This window comes from Crocuta crocuta, unplaced genomic scaffold (assembly GCF_008692635.1).
Source record: "Crocuta crocuta isolate KB4526 unplaced genomic scaffold, BGI_CrCroc_1.0 scaffold153, whole genome shotgun sequence".
Classification (NCBI taxonomy): domain Eukaryota; kingdom Metazoa; phylum Chordata; class Mammalia; order Carnivora; family Hyaenidae; genus Crocuta; species Crocuta crocuta.
The window spans coordinates 4,394,214-4,416,484 of NW_027529525.1; the positions used below are offsets into that span (position 1 = coordinate 4,394,214).

At 36.4% G+C, this 22,271-nt stretch overlaps 1 protein-coding gene across 2 annotated transcripts in view; it reads left to right on the plus strand.

The window, feature by feature from the left end:
* The window catches only part of CCDC148 (coiled-coil domain containing 148), a 229,822-nt gene that overhangs the window by 49,371 nt on the left and 158,180 nt on the right, over nt 1–22,271 (plus strand). Inside the window, exons 2-3 of one of the 2 annotated variants that reach the window (XM_077760972.1) lie at nt 20,756–20,818; nt 22,016–22,137. In XM_077760972.1, the coding sequence (XP_077617098.1) occupies nt 20,756–20,818; nt 22,016–22,137 (185 nt within the window). The remainder of the gene's footprint in view (nt 1–20,755; nt 20,819–22,015; nt 22,138–22,271) is intronic. The other variant, XM_077760973.1, reaches the window with a different exon arrangement.

A 22,271-nucleotide genomic window follows, 5' to 3' on the forward strand; every position in this document is an offset into this window, starting at 1 on the left:
TCCTTTTCCATGAGCCATAGCAGAGCATAACCGGAGTCAAGGTTTGACAATGACATTATTTGACTATGACCAAGGAGGTGCCAGCCCATTTTTAGAACAGGATATTTCATCTTCACTCTTCCACTTAAACTTTTGCACTGAGTTTAAAAAATGTGAGAAACTTGTCCTGGAAATACATTTTAAATCTTGAGAAAATAATTACTGATAGTGTCAGAGAGCATAATGAATCTAAATATCTAAAGTAGTAGTCATACAGAGCACTCTACACATGACTCTTTGGCGAAATTATTTTTAAATGAAGAAAAATGAAGTTTTACTTTAATTAGTTTGTGAAGATGTGGATAAGTGCTTTTGAAAGTGTAATGATCTCGCCCATAAGAGAACGTGTGTTGAAAACTGGAGTTGATGTAGGATCAGCTCAATTAATTGTATCATACTCTTCTCGTGTTCTGCAGTTGATTAGCATGAATTTCATCATGCATAAACTTTCTTCTCTTTTCTTTTCTATTTTTTTTTTTTGTTCTAGGTGATTCTTATTTAGAATAATCGAAAGAAAGCTTGCCTATTTAAACTAAACTAAACTTCACTAGAGGGCTATTTTTAATCTACCTCAAGTTGTAGAGAGAATGAAAATATATTATTATCTTTTAAAAGTTATTCTCACACTAGAGATCACCAACATATGCTAGAAGATTTATAAGTTCACTATGAGATTTTAAATTTTTCATGTTTTTATTTCAAACACAATATCTTTAAGGAAGAAGGTAAATATATTAAATCCAGTCATACAATTTTGGTGCCTATCTTTGTGCTCATTGATTTATGATGACATAAGTGGCAAGTGATCACTGAAGTGTCAGAGTCTATGTAATGTTTAAATAAACATTAAAAGAACATTACAAGAGAGTACATGCAAGTGGCTGAGCAGGGGAGGGGCAGAGAGAGAAAGGGAGAGAATCCCAAGTAGGCTCTGTGTTGTCAGCACAGAGCCCTATGCAAGGCTTGATCTTATGAACTGTGAGATAATGACCTGAGCCAAAATCAAGGATTGGACACTTAACTGACTGAGCCACCCAGGCAGCCCAGAGTCTACATTTTAATAACTTGGTTTTCAAATCAGGGTCTAAGAATCAGTGTATATGGACACATTTTCAAATATTTGAGAGTACTCCTATACTAACATTAATAAGCACTTTTTTATGATATTTTTGAAGACAGATGCTATTCTAAGAAATTTTTTGTGTATTATCTGCCATAGTACTCACAACCCTAAGTACCATTGTTATCCTCTATTTGCAGATGGGAAAACTGAGGCACTAAAAAGTTAAGGAACTTGCCAAAGGCCTCTGAGCTGGATTTAAACCTAATATTTTAGCTCCTGAGCTCACATTCTTGAATAGTATGATATTTTCCCTCCCTGGAAAGAAAAATAGTTTTCTTTGTCATTGGTTACCTACCTATAATCATGATCCTTAAAATGTATTTACATTTATTAATTTAATAATTATAGATTTTAATTTCTTAGAATAAAAAGACTTCAGAAAATGTTGACTGGTCTTTAATTTAAGAGTATAACTGCTTATAGGATAAATATATATATATATATATCAGATACCCTTGGAGTTGTCAATAGAAAACTTAAATGGTAGTAGGAATAAAGTCAAGAATTTGTGTTAAGGTACATTCCCTAGGAAAGCAGCAGTGTTTCCTCTCTCCAATTTCCTCTTCTATCTCTTCCCTTCCTGAACAATCAGTCCTGAAGCCATTCAAAAGAGCAGAACAAAGCTGGTGTCTACACTGGAATAGGGAGGAAACTGCAGTGGCTCAAGGCATCACATTTCCCTGATGAAATATCCCCCAAAATAATGGAGGAGAGGATTCATTTGGGAGGGCTGACCTGTACTGTCAGAGACCAACCAAAATAAGGACTGCATCCTTGTGTAGGGGCAGTCTTGTGTAGGTGTCAGAACTCAAATAAAGGTGTGTGGGAGAGCCTATGTGGGTGATCCTCTGAAGTGTGTTAGAACTCAAGCAGGGGGAGTAGAGTGTAAATATATATGTAAGGGCAGCCTGACAGTTTCAAAACCTCAGGTTTTGAAACTCAACCAGAGGAGCCATGTCCCTGCAGTGGGCTGGAGGACCGGTGGGGAGTCAGAGTGGAAGAAGTCTATTAGGAAGGGTCTAGTTTGCCATGGAATATTGGATCTTATATGGTAGTAGTGGGGAATATCTGCTGTAGATTGTTGGAACCCAAGCAAGTCGAAGAAGGAGTTTGTGGAGAGGAGGAATGTTATCAGAGATGAGAGATTGGTGTATATATAGGCTACTTATAAAATAACAAAATATGAAGTGTAATGAGGCTATGTTTTTCATTGTTAGAATAAGGAGTTGCAAACGCAGAAAGGGACCAAATGAGAATGAACTTCATACTGTTGTCTTGCATTTTGAAGGATCAGTGGGCATGGTGTGGTCTCTATCTATCTATCTATCTATCTATCTATCTATCTATCTACCCATCTAATTTTTAAGGAGAAATAGAGATAGAAATAAATATAGAGGTGTGTGTGTGTGTGTGTGTGTGTGTGTGTGTGTGTGTGTTCCTAGCTTTGCCCACAGAGAGGGGCAAGGAGCAGTGACATCCCAATAGCCATGAGCACATCTAGAGGCCAGATCTTAACTTCTAAATACCATCTTCCAAGAAAAGAGCCCTTTGAAAAAATAGCCAGTTCCAGGACTGTGACAAGCAAAGCACAAGATAAGACTGGAACAATACGTTATTCCAGAAGACAAGGAAGTACTCAAAGAATGATTTCTGAAGGACACAGAACATAACCATGTATATATTCTTGCATTCTTTTTTGTTCCCTGCAAGAATACTACTTATATAGCTCAGATATAACAATGGGTTTGAGTTGATTACCAGAGATAGATTGGCAAAAACTAGGACATAAGTAGGGCAGATGGTTAGGGCTAAAGATGAATGCAAATTAAAAGTAAATGAAGGTGAATCCAGGTAAGGAATCTGGGAAGGATGGAGTAGGGTGAATACCTGAAGAAGAAATGGACAATTGGTATCTTCAGGAGCCTGGGCATTGACTTTTATCAAGAATTGTGTTATAGTAACAAGTAGAAGAAGCTGTCCTCAGTTTTTGGCACTATAGAAAGATGCTAGTTCTAAACATGGACTTTAGGGTATCTGTCTTTGGACTGAGAGAGCAAGAGTAAAATTTGTTTCAATCTGAACTTGTGGTGATAGCTGGATGCCCCAGTTAAAAGTGTATCTGCTAATTTGAGAGTAAAAGTCTGAGAGGCTGGAGCTGAAAAAGGCTTAGGAGAAAAAAATTAATCTGCACTGTAATCATAGCGCATGTGGCTAATTTGCTTTCAGGTATAGGGAAGCAGTGATGTGTACTGTAGTAAGTCTTAAACTAGGCTAATCATTAACATTTCTTTGGTATTGTTTTAATGTTTACTTATTTATTTTGAGAGAGAGAGAGCATAAGCAGGGGAGGGGCAAGGAGAGAGAGAATCCCCAGTAGGCTCTGCGCTGTCAGTGCAGAGCTTGATGCAGGGTTCAATCTCATGAACCATGAGATCATGACCTGAGCTGAAATCAAGAGTTGGATGCTTAACCAACTGAGCCTCCCAGGCGCCCCAGAGAGCTTTAAAATTTTTTTTTAATTTTTTTTTTTTTTTTAAATTTTTGATAGGGAGACAGAGCATGAGTGGTGGAGGGGCAGAAAGAGAGGGAGACTCCGAATCTGAGGCAGGCTCCAGGCTTTGAGCTATCAGCACAGAGCCCAATACAGAGCTCAAACTCACAAACCATGAGATCATGACCTGAGCTAAAGTCTGATGCACAACTGACTGAGCCACCCAGGCCCTCCCCAGGGAGCTTTTTAAGTATATTTATAGTCTCAGAAATCACCAGGAATCGTTGGAATTTGGTAAAAGGGTGAAACCAGCAGCTTTAATGCCTATTTTTATCATTTCCTAAAAGTATTTCCTAAAAGGAAATTTAATCCTCTGGACCTCAGTTAGTTACTCCTCTGGACCTCAGTTTTCTAACCTATAAAATGGGACTAATAGTAGGTATTTCATGGTGTTATAAAGAGTTACAGTTACTCTCTCAATAATTGTTAACTTCTGTTCCCCTGTCACCCCAATTAATACATATTTTTTACTCTTGGATGCTTCTCACTATAGCCTAAACCAAACAAAAATCCTACTCTAAAATCTAAGCTGAGAGTGTAACTTAACCAATTTAGTATGAAAGGGAGTATACATTAGGAATGAGAGGCAAGACCATACTTTTGCAATTTAAGGCCATGGGCAAGGCATCAATACAGAAAAGCAGGGAGGGTAATGCAAACCCTTCTTGTTCAGGATGCCTCCTTGTTTTGACAAATGGGCATGACCAGAGAGGTGGTGTCAGAGAATGTTCCCTCCCTTTTCATGTGACCCTGTCTTGACAGAGGGCCTCCTCACACTCTAGGAAACATGCTGGGGTTCCCTAAGAGGTCACCAGAAACCTTGTTTGACCTACAGCAATATGAGAAAGCTAATACTCATCTTTCTGTGCCATGGGTGTTTAACTAACACAGCTCAAGAGAGGTAAAGAAAAACAAGAATCCATTTGGTGTTCATACTAAAATTGGGTAAGACTGCAAAGGCAATTTTGTAACCTCTAATTCCTTCTCTTCTAACATGAGTATGTCCCCTCCTCATTCAAAATTTTCCTGCCATGTAGTTTTTGGTTTTTGTTTTTGTATTTTTAAGGCTACATAGTATTCCACTGAATAGGAATATATATTGAATACTATTTAACCAAACCCTTAAGGGGAGATTTTTGTTTCTTTTAAAGTATTTATTATTATAAACATATTATAACTAATCTCTTTCCTATATCTTTGTGAGTACCTCTGTTTATGTCCTTAGGAAGAATTCCTAGAAGTAGAAATATTAGGTTTTCAATACACATTGCCAAATTGATCACCAGAAGCTTCTGACAATTTATATTTCTTTGATATTACATGGAAGTGTCATTTTACTACATCCTTGTCATTACTGTGTCATTGCTATTTTTAAAATTTCTGTAAATTTTTTAGATGCTTAATAATAATAATAATAATAATAATTAATAAATAAATAAATAATAGCTAATGCATGTATAGTGCTTATAGTGTGCCAGGCACTGTTCTAGCACTTTACACAGTAAGTAGTAGTAAGCCAGAGTTCTAAGATGGCCCCAAGATGTCCTGTCCCCTAGTGTGGATGCTTTGTATAATCCCCAGGAATATGAGTATGAATATGAGTAGTATCTCCCCAGGAGATATTACTCCTGTGATTTTGTTATTTTTTATGGCAAGAGGAGTTTGCAGAGGTAATGAAGGTCCCAGATCAGTTGACCTTGCCATAGAGATGGTATTGAGTGGGTTGATATTATCACATTAGCCCTTTAAATCTGTGTTTAATGGTCAGAAACAGAGAAAGTCAAAGAGATTAAAAGTATGAGAGGAATTTAACATGAAAATGATTATTACTGATGGTCTTGAAGATGGAGGGAGATACATGGCAAGGAATGAATGCAATCTCTAGTTGTAGAGAGTGGCCACGAGCTGAAAACAAGCAAGGAAATGGTAACCTCAGTGCTTCATCGCAAGTTATTGAATTCAGCCAGCAATAAGAATGAGCTTGCAAGTGGATTTTGTCCAGACAACCTTCAGAGAAATTTAGCCTGGTTGATACCTTGATTTCATTCAGCAAAGAACCTAGCTATACCATACCAGACCTTTGACCTAGAGAACTGTGAGCTAATAAATGAGTATTGTTTTTAAAAACATGTAGAACACAACAACTAACTTGAATAGGCCAAATTTGATACCTATCAAATATCCAATATCCAAATTTGGATAATTTGAACATCAAAATAAATAATTATAGTAATGAGGTGCCTGGGTGGCTCAGTCAGTGGAGCATGTGACTCTTGATCTCAGGGTTGTAAGTTTGAGCCCCATGTTAGACATAGAAATTACTTAAAAATAAATTCTTAAAAGAATAATTACAGTAACAGATTCTAGCCCACTGAATAAATCTATACAGATTTGCGCAAAATACACAAATTAAATATTTAATTTGGGCTATTAATAGCGTTTCAAAGTAACTCTACAAAATACTTATTAATTACAAGTGGGAAAAAGAGTAGCTTTATAGTGGAGTACCTTGACAGATGCTACCTTGATTAAGTGTTCAAAAGGAACATCACCAGGGACACCTGTGTGGCTCAGTCGGTTAAGCGTCCGACTTCAGCTCAGGTCATGATCTCACGGTTCGTGGATTCAAGCCCCATGTCGGGCTTTGTGCTGACAGCTAGCTCAGAGCCTAGAGCCTGTTTCAGATTCTGTATCTCCCTCTCTCTCTGACCCTCGCCTGTTCATGCTATCTCTCTCTCAGAAATAAATTTAAAAAAAACATTTAAAAATTAAAAAAAAAAGAACTTCATCAGTAATGGACAAATGGAAATCAGGTGATAGGATGCAATGAGAAAGACACAAATCACTTCTGTGACATTCTTGCCACAGACACATAGCCTTTGTCTAATTGTGAAGAAACATCAGAGAAACCCAAAATAAGGAGCATTCTACAAAATAACCCATCTATGATCTTCAAAAGGATCAAGATCACGAAAGGCAAGAAAGACTGAGTAGCAATTTCAGACTGAAGAGGCATGACAACTACAAGCAATGCTGAATTCTCAACTGGAGGGTTTTAAAAATATTGTTTAATGTTTATTTAATTTTGAGAGAGAGACAGAGCACAAGCAGGGGAGGAGCAGAGGAAGGGAGAGACATAGAATCTGAAGCAGGCTCCAGGCACTAAGCTGTCAGCACAGAGACCGACATGGGGCTCAAACCCATGAACCACAAGATCATGACCTGAGCTGAAGTTGGATGCTTAACCAACTGAACCATCCAGGTGCCCCTGAACTTGAGTTTGTTTGTTTGTTTGTTTTTTACCATAATGGACATTATTGGAACAATTGACAAAATTTGAATGGGGTCTGAAGATTACTTGATAGTAGTGTTTATCGATGTGAATCTCTGATTCATAATTGCAGTTATGAAGGAAAATGTACTTGTTGGTAGGAAAGACACCCTTAAGTGTCTTCAGGAGTAGAAGGGAATCAGGGTAGCAAGTTTCTCTGAAATGGAAACTTTCTTCAGAAAAATAAATTCATGCTATTCTTGCAGATTTTCTGTAAGTCTATGATTGTTTGAAATTTTTAATGTTATTAAATTTTTAAAAGGAAAATGTTTTTCTTTCCTGAAATCATTTGCAAATTTATAAAATACAGAACAAAAAGGAGGAAAGTAAATTCCTATTCACATTTTTTTCTGTTTCACACTGGTATGCAGCTTTTAATCATTTATTAAATATTCATGTATGCACCTATATATACACACTATTTATAAAATGAAAATTCTCCCTATTTGTATTTTGCTTTAGGATTTTTATATTTATATGTAATCTATATCTCAGTAGTCTTCGACAATATTAATTTTTATGGTGACTTGCATTTGAGCTACATTGTATTATTTGAAATGTTCAGATTTGGGGGTGACTGGGTGGCTCAGTCTGTTAAGCATCTGACTCTTGATTTCAGCTCAGGTCATGCGTGATCTCACAGCTCGTTAGATTGAGCCCTACATCAAGCTCTGTGCTGACAGTGAGGAGCCTGCTTGGGATTCTCTCTCTCTCCCTCTCTATCTCTCCTCCACCCCTTTTGAGTATCTCTCTCTCTCTCTCTCTCAAGATAAATAAATAAACCTGAAAAAAATGAAATGTTCAATTTGGTTTTAAAATTAGTTGAGGGCCTTTCATCGAGTCTTGGCAGCTCTGTCACCAAGGCAAATTAACCTCAGCTAGCAATTATAAAGATAAAAGCTATGTTGGGAGAAGTATGTTATGCAAAGTTTAAAGAATGATGCCTGATATTATTATATCCTTTCTCTTATAAACACTTCCTCTTGTACAGAATCAGAACATCATTTTCTTGACCCAAGGCATCTCTATATGGATAAAAATTTTACTACCCACTTCATCTCCACAGCTTCATTTCTAACAACTGAAGTCAAATAGTAAATCATGAATACTTAACAATTTATTGATTCAACCACTGAGAGATACATGAGTACTTTCTGATTTGGGGCTACTAGGAATAGTGCTGCTATGTACATTCTTACACATATCTTCTGGTGAATGAAGGTCCACATTTCTGTATGTAGGAGTAGAGTGACTGGTCATAGTAGCTGAACTGCCAGTGAGTTTTCTAAAGCAGTCGTAGCAACACTCCCACCAGCAATGTACGAATATTCTGGTTGGTCTACCTTCTTACCAACATTTGATATTTTCTATCTTTTTCATTTTATTTTTTAAAAGTTTATTTATTTATTTTGAGAGAGAGAGAGAGAGAGAACGCACGAACAGGGAAGGGGCAGAGAGAGAAAATCCTAAGCAGGCTCTGTGCCATCCACGCAGATCCCACAAACTGTGAGATCACGACCTGAGCCAAAATCAAGAGTCAGACACTTAACTGACTGAGCCACCCAGGCACTCCTTTATCTTTGTCATTTTAGCCACTTTAGTGTGTTTTGTAGAAGTATTTCATTTTGGTATTAAATTGGACTTTCTTAATGAATAAAGTTGAACACTTTTAATATGCTTATTGGCCATTTGGGTATCCTTTTTTTGGAGAGTGTCTATTAAGGTATTCTGCCCCATTTTCTGTTGGGTTCTCTGGCTTTTCCTTATTAATTTGTAGGCATTTAAATATATCTGTATTCTGGATACAAGTCTTTTCTTGAATATATGTATGGCAAATATATTTAACCACTCTTCGTGTTGCCTTTCTACTCTCTTAATGGTGTATTTGGAAGAACAAAAATTCTTAATTTTAGTATTTCCCAACCTACTACATTTTCCATTTATGATTAGCTTTTTTGGGGTGAACTATTTAAGAAATCTTTGCCAACTCCAAGGTCATGAGTGTGTTCTCCTATGTAATCTTCTGAAAGCTTCATTTTTTTAAACTTTCACATTTAGATCTTCAATACATCTGGAATTGATTTTTGTGAATGTTGGAAGGTAGGGGTCAAGATTCATTTTTTTCAATATGGACATCCAGCTATCCCAGGACCATTTATTGAAGACTATACTTTGCACACTACAGTGTGACTCACCTCTGTCATAAATCAAGTGACCATATACGTTATGTATGGATCTGTTTCTTACCTCTTGTACTGTTCATTGGCCTATTTGTCCATCCTTGTGCCAATAACACATTGTCTTAATTACTATAGTTTCATGATGGATCTTGGTATATGGTACTATAAATCCTCCAGCTTTGTTCTCTTCTTCAAGATTTCCCCAGCTATCCTTTGTCCTTTCATTTTCTATACACATTTTAAATCAGCTTGCCAATTTTTACAAAAAATCTTCTAGGATTTCGATTGAGCTATGTAAATTAATTTGGAGGAGTTGACCTCTTTACAATATCAAGTCTTCCCTATCATTTAAGTAATTTGCTGAGAGTCCCATAATTTGCAAGTGGTGAGTTGGAATGTACCAACTTTTTTGTAGTGTTACTCCAAAGCCCACTACTCTAGAGTTAAGGTATATCTTAGTTTTGAGAATGTGCTGTTTTCATATTAATTACATTTATGTATTTATTTTTTAAAGTTTATTTTAAGAGAGAGCATGTGCACAAGTGGGGAAAGGGCAGAGACGGAAGGAGAGAAAGAATCCCAAGCAGGTTCTATGCTGTCAGTCAGTATGGGGCTCAAACTTACTGAGAGATCATGACCTGAGCCAAAACCAAGAGTCAGATGCTCAACTGACTGAGCGACCCAGGTGCCTTCAACACATTTTAAACAAACCCATGTTGTTGGCAATGTTTTCTACAGGACCAGCTTTTAAAATCTCCCATTGCATGGATATCTCAGGTATCTTATGTCTTCAACTGCTACTGACAGGTAGTAGTCATATATTAGTAAATATTTTACTTATTACTGACCATTATATTTTGGACTGAATTCTTTTGATGATTTTTTTAAGCCAACTGGAAAATCCTATGCAGCCAAATTCTTACTGGTTGTTCTTTTATTGCATGACAATTGACTCTCTCATCACCCTCTGCTTTACCCTCCTCTTGCACCACTCCAGGCAGAACTTTTCTTTCACTCTTTTTTTTCTTTTATTTTTTTAAAGTAGGCTTCACACCCATTGTGGAGCCCAGTGAGGGGCTTAAATTCATGACCCTGAGATCGAGATCTGAGCTGAAATCAAGAGTCAGACGCTTAACTGAAAGAGCCACCGAGGTGCCCCTGTTCTTTTTTTCACTTTTAATGGAGAGTAATTTATTTTTCTTCTACCCACCCCACCCCCCTGTCTGGCTTTCATAAGATATTATTGAGATTTTCCATGGAAGGACTTCCAAGTTTATTAAGAGGATATGGATTCTTGGTGGAAGGAGAACGTGAAAGAGAGGAAAGTAGAGGATTTCTTTTTCCTTTTCCGTGTGAAGAACTAGGTTGAAACAAAAATTGAAATAGACAAAGACTGACATCTCTCACTACACCTTCTGCATTCAGCCCATCTGCTCGCATCAGATGTTCCCGTCTCTTGTCCAGAGTGGAGCTGTTCTTCCTGCCTCCTGCCAATGGAAATCCCACCACACCTGCCTTAAGGCCCACCTTTGATGCTGGAAAATTACCTGCTCTACCTCCCCTGCAATAAAACTTCTAGCCACTTCAGTGCAGCTGATCTAAACTCTGAAGTTTGCCTTTAGAGGGAGGATGATGCTTTATTTTTTGACTAAACTTGAGGGAACTAGAAAGACAAAATAGGAAATGAATACAATATTTTTCTCCCTTTCTTTTTTCCTTTTCATCTTCTGTTTTTTCACACTTTCTTCCCCCACTCTAAACATTATCTCAATTCCTTTAATCTTTTCATTTCATTTCTTCATGTCTTTGACTAGAGATCTTTCCTTTACATAAAAATGAATTAATACTTCCTACCCATTATAATTATTTCACTCATTCAAAAATATATTAGTGCTACTGTGTTCCAAGCACTGTCATTGGACATAGTTTTGTAGTCTTTGTTGTTAAAGAATGATAGATGGCCATTCTTTATCAAAAAATTTTTTAAAATCTCATGTGGTATTTTAAAAGAAAATTCCTCTTCACATGTTTGATCTTTTATGGAAAAGCTATTTATCCTGGAGTATTGAAAGCCCACAGATACATTCTTCTGTGTAATTTTTTATGGTGAAATTAACTTTCTGAATTTTTTTTCTTTTGCCTTCCAGAACCACCTGCACTCTTTTCCTACTCTCTCTCAGCTATGTTGAACAGCAAATGAGACTCTATTGCAGTTGGAAATATTTTTAGCTGTGATTTTCTCACGCTACTATTCAGAAGCAACAACAGTAATATTTTCTAGTATTTTTATCCTGTGCCTATATTGATGGTTACTTTCCTAGAAGAATTTTTATACTATTTTATATGAAAAGGCATCAAAACTTCCTGGGTGCTTCATGTTTTTCCATCTGTATCAGTAGGGAATTTTGTTTGGCTGAAAGTTATAAAACCTGCTTGCAGAAGCTTGGGATTTATTTTTCTCATAACAACGAGCTCAGACAGAAGCAGTCCACAGCTGGTGCAACAGATTCTTGGTCTCATCAGTGTCCCAAGTTCCCTTTGGCTTTCTTCTCTGGGATAGTTAGTATACATTTTTCATCCTCATACTCACTACACAGTCACAGATGGCCTTTCCATGTCTAGTTTCACAACCACATCTCCAGGCTAGAAGAAAGGGGGAAGGGCAAGGAAGAAGGGGTGGTGCTCATATGAAAAGACAAATCTTATTCCTAAATTTCCAGCAGACCTCTGCTTATATCTCATTGGCTAGAACTGTGTCACATGGTCACTTATAGTCTCAGGGATATCAAAGAAGGCCAATTTTTTAATCCTGAACAAAATTGGGTTCTGTTAGGAAAGAAAAAAAAAGGAGAATGGATATTAGCATCAAGCTATGTCTGCCACAGTTTTAAAATTAAGATGACACAATTTCCTCAGCAGTATTAGTGTAAAGCACATCAAAAATCCATTTAATTGTTGAACTCTATAACCTCGCTTATGGCCTTGATGTTAATAGTTTTCTTTTAATGAAAAAACTTGTAATCAAAAGAATGAGAAGTGCATTTGTGACCATTAATTAAAATGTAAAAATACTGTGTTTTGAATCATTTTGTTAAAGAAAATGTCAGAAGAAATTTCCTGTACAAGTCACAACAAATCTGTATGAAAATTATTTGATTATATTCAAAATTAAACATAAAGTTAACTGGATATTTTAGGCTGGGCTGCACAGGGTTGTTACAACTAAACTCACTAAATGGAAGAGAGAGTAGCACATGTACATGACTTTTGGAAACTCTGCCAAGTTCCCAAGAATCATGGTGATTGCCCACCAGCTTTTGGAATATAGGGATAAACTCCAGGGTGTAACTTCTACAGTGTCTCTGATGAAGGAATCCTTGTTTCAGGCCTTTGATAACATTGACAATCCTCACTATAATCTGTTTTTTACTCACACCTACATCCTACATTAGGACTGTTCTTTTAGGGTGCTATGAAGGGAGATAATTAGATTGAGCATATAAAGAGCGATTGAGGGTGAAGGGGACTACTTTAGAGGAGATGCCTCGGTCAGGTCTCTCTGTAGAGCCTGAATAGCTCTGTATCCCTTAGTCTAGTCTTTGATAGGTGTTCAATAAACATTGAATAAATGAGTAACTGCATCAGCTGGGATATACAAAAGTATAATAGTAGTACAAGAGAGGCGATAAATAATCTCTACCTGTATTAAGAGAAGCTCCAGTAAGATACTTAAAATGAGACTGAAAAGTATGTAGGTATTGGCCCAAGAGGCAGGGATGGAGAAAGGCATTCCAAGGATAGGTAGCAGCATGCACAAAGGTAAGGAGGTGTGAAAGAGCACTGTCAATTTCCTATTGCTAAATAAATCACTACTACTTTAGTGTCTTAAACAACACAAATTTATAATCTTATAATTCTGGAGGTTATAGGTCCATAATAGGTCTCATTGGGTTAAAATTAAGGTTTCAACTTGAAACCTTGCATGCATACCTTCTGGAGGCTCTACAGAAGAATCCATTTCCTTGCCTTTTCCAGCTTCTAAGAGTTGCCTACATTCCTTGAGTCTGGCCCCATTCCCCCATCTTCAAAGCTAGCAGAGTAGCATCTTCAAAACTATCTTCTCTCTGACCTCGGCTTTTCACATCACATCTCCTCCTCTGACTATGACAGCCCTGCCTTCCTCTTTCCAGAACACTTGTGATTACATTGGGCCCACCTGGGTAATCTCTATCAGTAAAATTAGCTTTATTTCTCCTTAGACACATAACATATCATATTAAAAGGTTCTGAGGATTAGGATGAGGACAATTCGGGGAGGTCAGTTTTCTGTCTACCACAGCATTGTGTATTCAGGGATCTGCAAATGATTTGAGAATGCTGAAGTGTAACGTGCTTATGGGGTAATGGGTAAGGAAAGGGCTAACAGAGAAGAGCTAGATGTAAAAAGTTATTATCAGCTATACAGGGTTTGAAACTTGTCCTGGAAAGCCAGAATAAAACATTGGGGTTTTGGAGGCATCACACATTCAGGCATTTGTGTGATGGCAACTGGGGCCAGGAGAACAGATAAAATGCTACAGCAAAACTCGACATAAGAGATTTGGAAGTGGTGAATTATATGATACTCCTCTACTGACAGAAAGATTAGGAGTAAAAGGGACCAAGGGAAGCAAAGAAGCCTGTAACTTCAAGTCCAGGTATATAGAATGAGGAACTGGATTCCCAAATTGTATCAGAAGAAGGTTGAAAAAGTCTCCAGTTTAAGCATGTCCAAACTGGCAAGTCAAGAAGGACAAGTGGTGAATCTTTTCACCACAGAGGATCACTTTTAATACTCTTCTTTTATGAGTTGCACATTAGGGAGAAAACTGGGGACAAAATAGTATTTCTTCTTAAATAATTACTGGGATACCTGGGTGGCTCACTTGGTTGAATGCCTGACTCTTGATTTCAGCTCAGATCATGATCCCAGGGTCTTAGGATCAAGCCCCACATTGGGCTCTATGCAGAGCATGAAACCTACTTAGATTTTCTCTCTCACTCCCTCCCTCTGCCCTTAATCCCTGCTCATGTGCACATACTCTCTTTCTAAAATAAATAAATAAACAAGTAAATAAATGTAAATAAATGATAATTACCCAATTTCCCCAAGTTGTTTTGCCAAAGCTTGAAACTGCTGTTATGGCTTCCAGTCAGAATTTCTGAGGGTAGGGGCGCCTGGGTGGCTCATTCGGTTAAGCGTCTGACTTCGGCTCAGGTCATGATCTCACGGTTCATGGGTTTGAGCCCCGGGTCGGTCTCTGTGCTGACAGCTATCTCAGAACCTGGGAACCTGGATCCTGTTTCAGATTCTGTGTGTTCCTCTCTCTCTGACCCTCCCCTGCTGTCTCTCTCTCTCAGAAATAAATAAAACATTAAAATTTTTTTAAAAAAAAGATTTAAAAAAAGAATTTCTGAGGTTATAAATGTGAGCTTTGTGAAGTTACCTATTCCCTGTTTCCCCAATGTGTGGAGATTTTCCCCATTCCCCATACTTTGTTTTTAGTATGTACTGTTTTAAACTAGGTACATATGCAATTTCTCCTCTATGATTAAAATAGCTTTGAGGGTGTAGCAACAGTAAGGGTGTGAGAGGCTTCACTCTCTGTTACTTCCACTCTCTGTGGAACTCTAACATCCTTCAGAAACTTCTAGGTTCCTTGCTTCGATTAATTCTGTTTTTTCTACTTGACTTTGCTCAACAGTCTTTTATTGGAAAAGCATATGGGATAAGTAGATTTTTATTTGAATCATTTTCATTAGTGAGATTGATTTAGACTCTCCACTTTGAGGTATTATAGACATAAAAATAGGGATATTCAGAAAGGTTGATTGTATGTAAAAGTTGCTTCAGAAGAAAATTTATATGAATTATGAAAAGGGCACAGATTTTATAGATTTCCTTTGTCTGATTATAGATTTTGTTTTGCAGTAAAAGAGTAAAATATTTTTTGAAAAATTTTATTCTTAGATTCTTATATTGGTTAATAAATAGTGATATGTATGTGAATTCATTATTTAGCAGTCATTAAAGATGTGTATATGCACACATAGACACACAAATAGAATGATGTGGAAAGAGGAGTTGTTAAATGAAAAGCAACTTGTAGAACTATACATATGTCATGATTGCATTTGTTTTTTTAATGTTTATTTATTTTTGAGAGAGAGAGAGTGAGATACAGAATCTGAAGCAAGCTCCAAGCTCAGAGCTGTCAGCACAGAGTCTAATGTGGGCCTCTATCTCATGAACATTGAGATCATGACCTGAGTCCAAATCAAGAGTTGGGCGCTTAACCAACTGAATCACCCAGGTGCCTCAACCAGTTTAATTTATAGTTTAATATATTAATTTATTATAGTTTAATATATTACCCATATAGCATTAAAAAATAACATTGTGATTATTTTAATTCTAACATTTTCAAGTTCTATAAAATTCTACAAATGTATTTAACATATCCTATTTTTTAATAGAAAAAGACTAGTGAGAAATAAGTCAATTCAGTATTAGTGTAGAAAATTATATATACAAGTTCACATCTTAAAGGATTCTTGGTGTCATAAAATCCAATTTCTTTTTTGACTGGTAAAATATAGAAACTGTTGTATCTTTTCCCCTAATATATAGTGAATTAACTACTGCCTATGCTTCGTATTTTTTATAACATATATTTCTTCTTCCTCAAAAAAATATTTTATAAATTCTGCTCAAACAAAAAGAGGAAACCAAAATCAACTATAATCCTACTATCCCTAAATTGCCACTATTAAATATTTGGTACACAGAATTAGAATTGTTCTTCTCTATTTAAATTTTATTTCCTTTAATAAGCCTTAGCGGTTTTTTTAGGGAATGAGTGCTACACACTTCTTGTACAGTTTCTTCCTAGGTATTTTGTTTTTATTTGTTTAGCTGTAGTTGCTCTTTCGAGTGTGAGCTTTTCCATTATGTTTGAATTGAATATGAGATATTTATTATGTAACTGAACACTTTATTTAAATATTTTTATTAACTTTAATAGTTTCTCTTTTGGTTCCATTAGTTTTTCCAGGACAATATTCTTCCTTATGCTAATTACAATATATAATGTTTCATAATGGAAGTAATATGCACCATTCTGCTTAGAATTTAAAAGGGAATTCTGCATGTTAGAAAAATATTGCTTAAACTAGATTTTGGCCAAAGTATTTGAACTAACAGTTGAAATGTCATGAGGTCTTTTATATGAAAAAGGTTATAATTTGATGCTACATCCAAGATATTTTTCCATATTGGTATTGTTCTCACACTGTTTGGCCTGGCAAGAGGCCTATCACTTTTGAATATTTACCCACATGGGGTGATTGGCTAATCTACATATTTATACAGTTAGATGGTTTAGAGTTAACAAATTATCCCTGTGTTGTACAATTGGGGTTTTTTTACATTTATTTATTTTTGAGAGAGTAAGACAGTGTATGAGTTGGGGAGGGCCAGAAAGAGAAGGAGACACAGAATCCAAAACAGGATCCAGGCTCTGAGCAAGTATTCAGCACAGAGCCTGATGCAGGGCTGGAACTCACGAACTGTGAGATCATGACCTGAGCCAAAGTGGGACACTCAACTGACTGAGCCACTCAGGTGCCCCTACAATTGTAAGCCCAAGTACAACTGACATTTTCTTCCTTAGTGTATTAAAAGAGATTTTCTCAGGAAAGAGAAGAATACAAATTTTCACACTGTAAAAAGATTGCCTTGTTATATAAATGATCTCTTTGCTATTTTTTTCTCATCTCTAGAGAAGCTTACCTACTCCTTAGAGACTAGTGGAGGTCATGTATTTTTTTTTAGTTTAGATTCTCTATCAAATCTGTAAAAATTAACTTCATATTAAAATCTTTATGCAATCCTCTAGCTACCGCAAGACTATCATTATATTATATATCAAAACATTCTTCCTACACTCTAAGAGTCTTCTCATAAAAATATATTACTTTAAAATATTTTCAGTAATTGAGTAGATGTAAAAGGTCTAAAATGTCATGTAATGTGAACATGAAATAATTTCTAAAACTGAAAGCTTTAAAATTATTTAACATGGAAAATTCTGTTTGAGTGGCCATTACTCAGCCAAAAGCATCTTAATGGCCAGCTGTAGTAGCCACTTTGAATTTCACTAGTAAGCATAAAGTTGAAATGGCCTGGATGACATATGCTTGTTTGGGAATCAGGGACTGTTTGTTTTAGTTCAGTTTCATAATCCCTTATCTGGAGTCTGTGGTGCCGGATGTAGTGTCAATTTTTCAGATTTTTAGAAATGTGATATAGGGCATATACCCTATATTCCTTAATACTGGTGGTATCTGGGTACCACCCCATATTTAAACATATTAACACTTTTGTACAAATGTATGAATGTCCACATTAAATAGAGTAAACTTCAGTTTGGGTCAAGTTTGTGGCCAAATGATTTCAGCTCGGATTGGATTTGACCACAATAGTGATTATGAAATAAACCTTCATTTTCAGAGATTTTTGTATTATGAGTATGAGACTTAGAACTTGAAGTTCTCGGTGATTTGGGTCATTTTTCAGGGCTGCCAACCATCTCATGCTAAAATGAGAAGTTGGACTAGGTAAATTTTATGCACATCTTTCAGATTCTGAATCTGAATATTTATTTAGTTTTCTGATATAAGAAACACTATAACTAGTTCAGTTTTATATTATCTCAGCTTAATCATTATTTAGTTCAGAGGTCCTCAACACCTCTGAAAGGCAAGTAGTAATTAACTATGATTTATATATAAATATTAAAGAATATAGTTCAAGAAGTGTTTTGACTTAGTCTTCTGTGCAGTTGCAACAAAACTAGATTTCAACTTCATATAGGGAGAGTAGTTTTCATTTGCAATTTGATTTCCAGAATGTATTCTATTATAAGTTTCTTATGGTCATAATTAATGTTTGAACCATGGAGAAATGGTGAAAAATGTTTGGACTTCATGACTTTTCTCTGAACGTCAGGAGGAACAAATTAATCAATGTGAGATCAAGGTAACCTACAGGGAGTCTGCAAAACTCCACTTTGATTCCCAGTCTCAATCCCACAATCTAAATCCCAAGACAAATGAGTCCTAAATCTGAGGGGGCTGGGCTCCCCAATGAGGAAAACCTAAGTGAATCAAGTGGAGAATTGGCAAGGTCTCTCCCAGATGGGAATAGTCAGCTCAGACAGGTGGGAGACTGAGATGAAAACCAGAGGTGAGATGCAGTAGGCCAGAGCTCACTGACAGGTTGCTAAATGCAGCATCCATTTGTTTTGGGTACTTGCCTTATTTGTGCAGTACCTTTGTTAATAAGAAGGAAAAAAAGATGCACTTGATTATCTTTGGGAATGGAATGCTTTTTAGTTTTCTATGTTTTCTGTAGTCTCTATGGCTGTCACTCTCTCATTGACCTGATAGCCTCTGAGGGCATGTAAATGTGTCATTTCTTCCTGTAGTTTATGCTATTAAGGCAGACTTATAAAATAAAAAATGAAATTTTTTTTTTGCTGGGATAAAGAGGCTGTAGTATGGACTAAGGAATTATTGCAGCCCTGGCTAGAAGACATCGAGGTACTGCCAGCTACCTTTCATTTGTTTTTCTCAAATAATATTTATGAGTATTTACTTACTACCTGTGCTAGGCACCAGGAATATAGTCAGGAGTAAGATGCACACAGGCCACAAGTTTGTGGAGGAGGACAGATGTTGGATCAGTAAATGTGCAGATATGCAGACTGATACAAATTATCATGGAAGGAAAGGAATGGGATGAGAGAGAGACGAAGGATCCCCCCTTAGTTAGATGGAGAAGTCTGGTTAAGTCTCTCTGAGGAAGTACAACATGTTGGTGTAGCTGGAGGCTGAAAGGAACCAACCAGGTAAAAAGAGGAAGGAAATGTCTTTAAGGTAGAGAGGACAGCAAGTGGGAAGATCTTGAGGCAAAATAAACATGGTATATTTTTGAAATAGAAAGACCAGTGTGGTTGGAATGTGTGAATGAGATGAGAATGGGGAGATGACCAAGGACAAGTAACGGAAAGCCTTAGAAGCTGTTTAAAGGAGTTTGAGCACTGTTTTAAAGAGTAAATGGGAAGCCATTGAAGGGATTCAGCAGGATCAGACTAGAGTTTTTAAAGGGGTTGCTCAGGTTGCTGTTTGAAAAATGGACTATAAGGGTAAAAAGTGGAGCTGCTGCTGCCATCAGGCAGGCAGTGATGGTGGCTTGAGGTGGTGCAGGATGACAAACTGAATGTGCAATATCTTCCCCCCAAAATGAAGAATCCTACTGTAGGATGTAGGTGTGAGTAAAAAACAGACTATAAGGAGGATTGTCAATGTTATCAAGGGCTTGAAACAAGGATTCCTTGATCAGAGACACTGTAGAAGTTCATCCCTGTATTCCAAAAGTTAGCGGGCAATCACTATGATTCTTGGGAACTTAGCAGTTTCTAAAAGTCATGTATGTGTGCTACTTTCTCTTCCATTTAGCAAGTTCAGTTCTATTGAGCATCTAATGGCAAAGGCCACTAGGTATGAGTAGTTCAACCTAGTGGATATGGAACAAAATTTATAAAAAATGGGTGCTGTTACTTAAAGAACCACTTTATTAATCAGTTGCCCCAGAGGTGCCATAATAAAGATTTCAGTTCAGTGCAGTTCAGTGCTATCACAGGCTGGGTTCTCAGGAAGGAGACAGTGAGGCAGAGCTTAGGATGTTAGATATTCATTAGGCATCCATCAAATGAATGCCTAATGAAGAAGCAGGATTGGGCAGATGAAAAAGTCAGTTTTAGTATAGATCCAATAAAGTCTGGGCCAACCCTGCCAGGGGCTCTGGATCAAATATTGCCCATCACAGTGATCCACATTGGGCCCAAACTGGTAGGGCTTTATAGTCTTGCCTCAAAGACTGAGGTCTTTGAGTGTAGGCTGCCCCAGCAATGGTATACCTTTGGACGAGGCTGCTCTCTGAAACTGAGTCTACCCCTGAAGGAAGTAACAGCTGGGCATCAAGTGCTTTCTAGAAGTAGATGGCACATCCTAGTGTCTGCTACAAATGCTGATTTACTTAATGTTAAGTGTTAATGTAACACTTAATGTTAATGAGTCATTTGGCTAGCTGCTTTTTTCTTTAATTTATGTAGCTTCTTTTTCCAAGGAACTCATGATAAAACTTACACAATTTTTTAATCTCAAAATATCAGTCACTGAGGTAATCCAAGAGAAAGGGATTAAAATGTAAGAGGTTTGAGGGAGAGATCAAGAACAGGAAAAGCAAAGAGGGAAAAACTAATGGAATGAGGCTTCTCGTGGCTGGAGAAGCAAATTTTAGTTAATTAAAAAGAGTTCTGGCACCCAGTCCTAGGCCTTGTTTTAAAAAACAGTATGATTAACCCATCCTTAAAAACATTTGGAAAATAACACTGTGAAATTTTAGCTGTCTCTTGCTTATTTGACAGATATGGAGGACATGAATAAAAGAGACCGACCACTTACGACGATTCAGAAGAATGATAGCTCAGGTGTTTTCTCTACTTCCATATCTGTTTTACGATTTATGGTGGATGATGCATGATGTGAAGTTGGAATGTTGATTTTCAGAATTTTAATGGCAAGCTCAGTGTTTGGTCATATTGAAGGTTACTCCTGTTCCCTTGCAATGCATGCTTTTCTCTTTTTCAATAGTGATCAGGATAACCATACTTTCTTTTACTCTGCTTGTCCTTAAATCACTTGGAGCCTACTTAAAGTCATGTGATTCATGATATACCTAATCAATCTCAATTACTTTACATGACACAGGTTATTTACTCATATAATTGCGGCAAAAGTGCATTTTTTTTTTTGCTTGGGTTACTCAGATTACTATACTTTATGCTACTTGGCCAATGAGTACCTTCTACCTATGTTTTACTTCATCAAAACAGTTAATATACTAAACTATACTAAACTTTATGTATTTGAAAGGATATCACCTGCTAGGTCATTTTATATCATTTTATTCTTATTTGGCCCATTAGAATTTTAGCTTTCATTTTTAATTTTTTTCAAATTTAATTGAAATTATTTCAATTTTCCTGTTAGAAATACAGTTATGGCTTTAAAAAGTCTACTTAATTTCATTCATAATAAGATGAAACTTAAATATTTACCATTAATGCCTAAAACTTTTTCATTTTTTTAAATGTTTGTTTATTTTTGAGAGAGACAGAGACAGAGTGCAAGTGGGTTAGGGGCAGAGAGAGAGGGAGACACAGAATCTGAAGCAAGGTCCAGGCTCTGAGCTGTCAGCACAGAGCCTGATGCCAGGCTTGAACTCACAAACCGTGAGATCATGACCTGAGCCAAAGTCTGACAGATGCCTAACTGATTGAACCACCCAGGTGCCCTGATGCCTAAAACTTGGTAAATAAAGAGAATGGTCATACTTTGTATCTTGGAGTTAAAATTTTCTAAAATTCAAATGTATTTACTTAAATGGAAATATTCCCTGTATATTCTTTAAAAGTAATTTTATGCAAAAAATATAGTGGTGATATTTTTAAAATTTCTAGAGATAGAGGTTCAGATATCATTTGAATGTTGTCATATTATTTCTTGGTTTTGCTTAAAAATATTTAAAAATAAGACCTGCAGTCAACATGTTACCATAACTATATTTAGACTTCCAATAATATGATACAATTTCTTTGTCATTTTCTGTTTTTGATGAAAAACAGATAATCTGGTGTGCCATGTGAAAAATGGAATGAGAAGCATCAAATATAAACCAGTAGACTATCAACAGTTGCAAGCATTAACTGAAGCAAAAAAATTAGCTTCGGTCTCTACAGAGCTAAAGGTTAGTTAGAAGTCATGTATAAGTGTGTATGTGTATTTTCTAGTTTTGGAAAATTGAATTTCCAGGAAGTAAAATGATATTTATAATGTAATATGTAAATAATGAAAATAAATAACTTTCTGAATAGTTTTTAG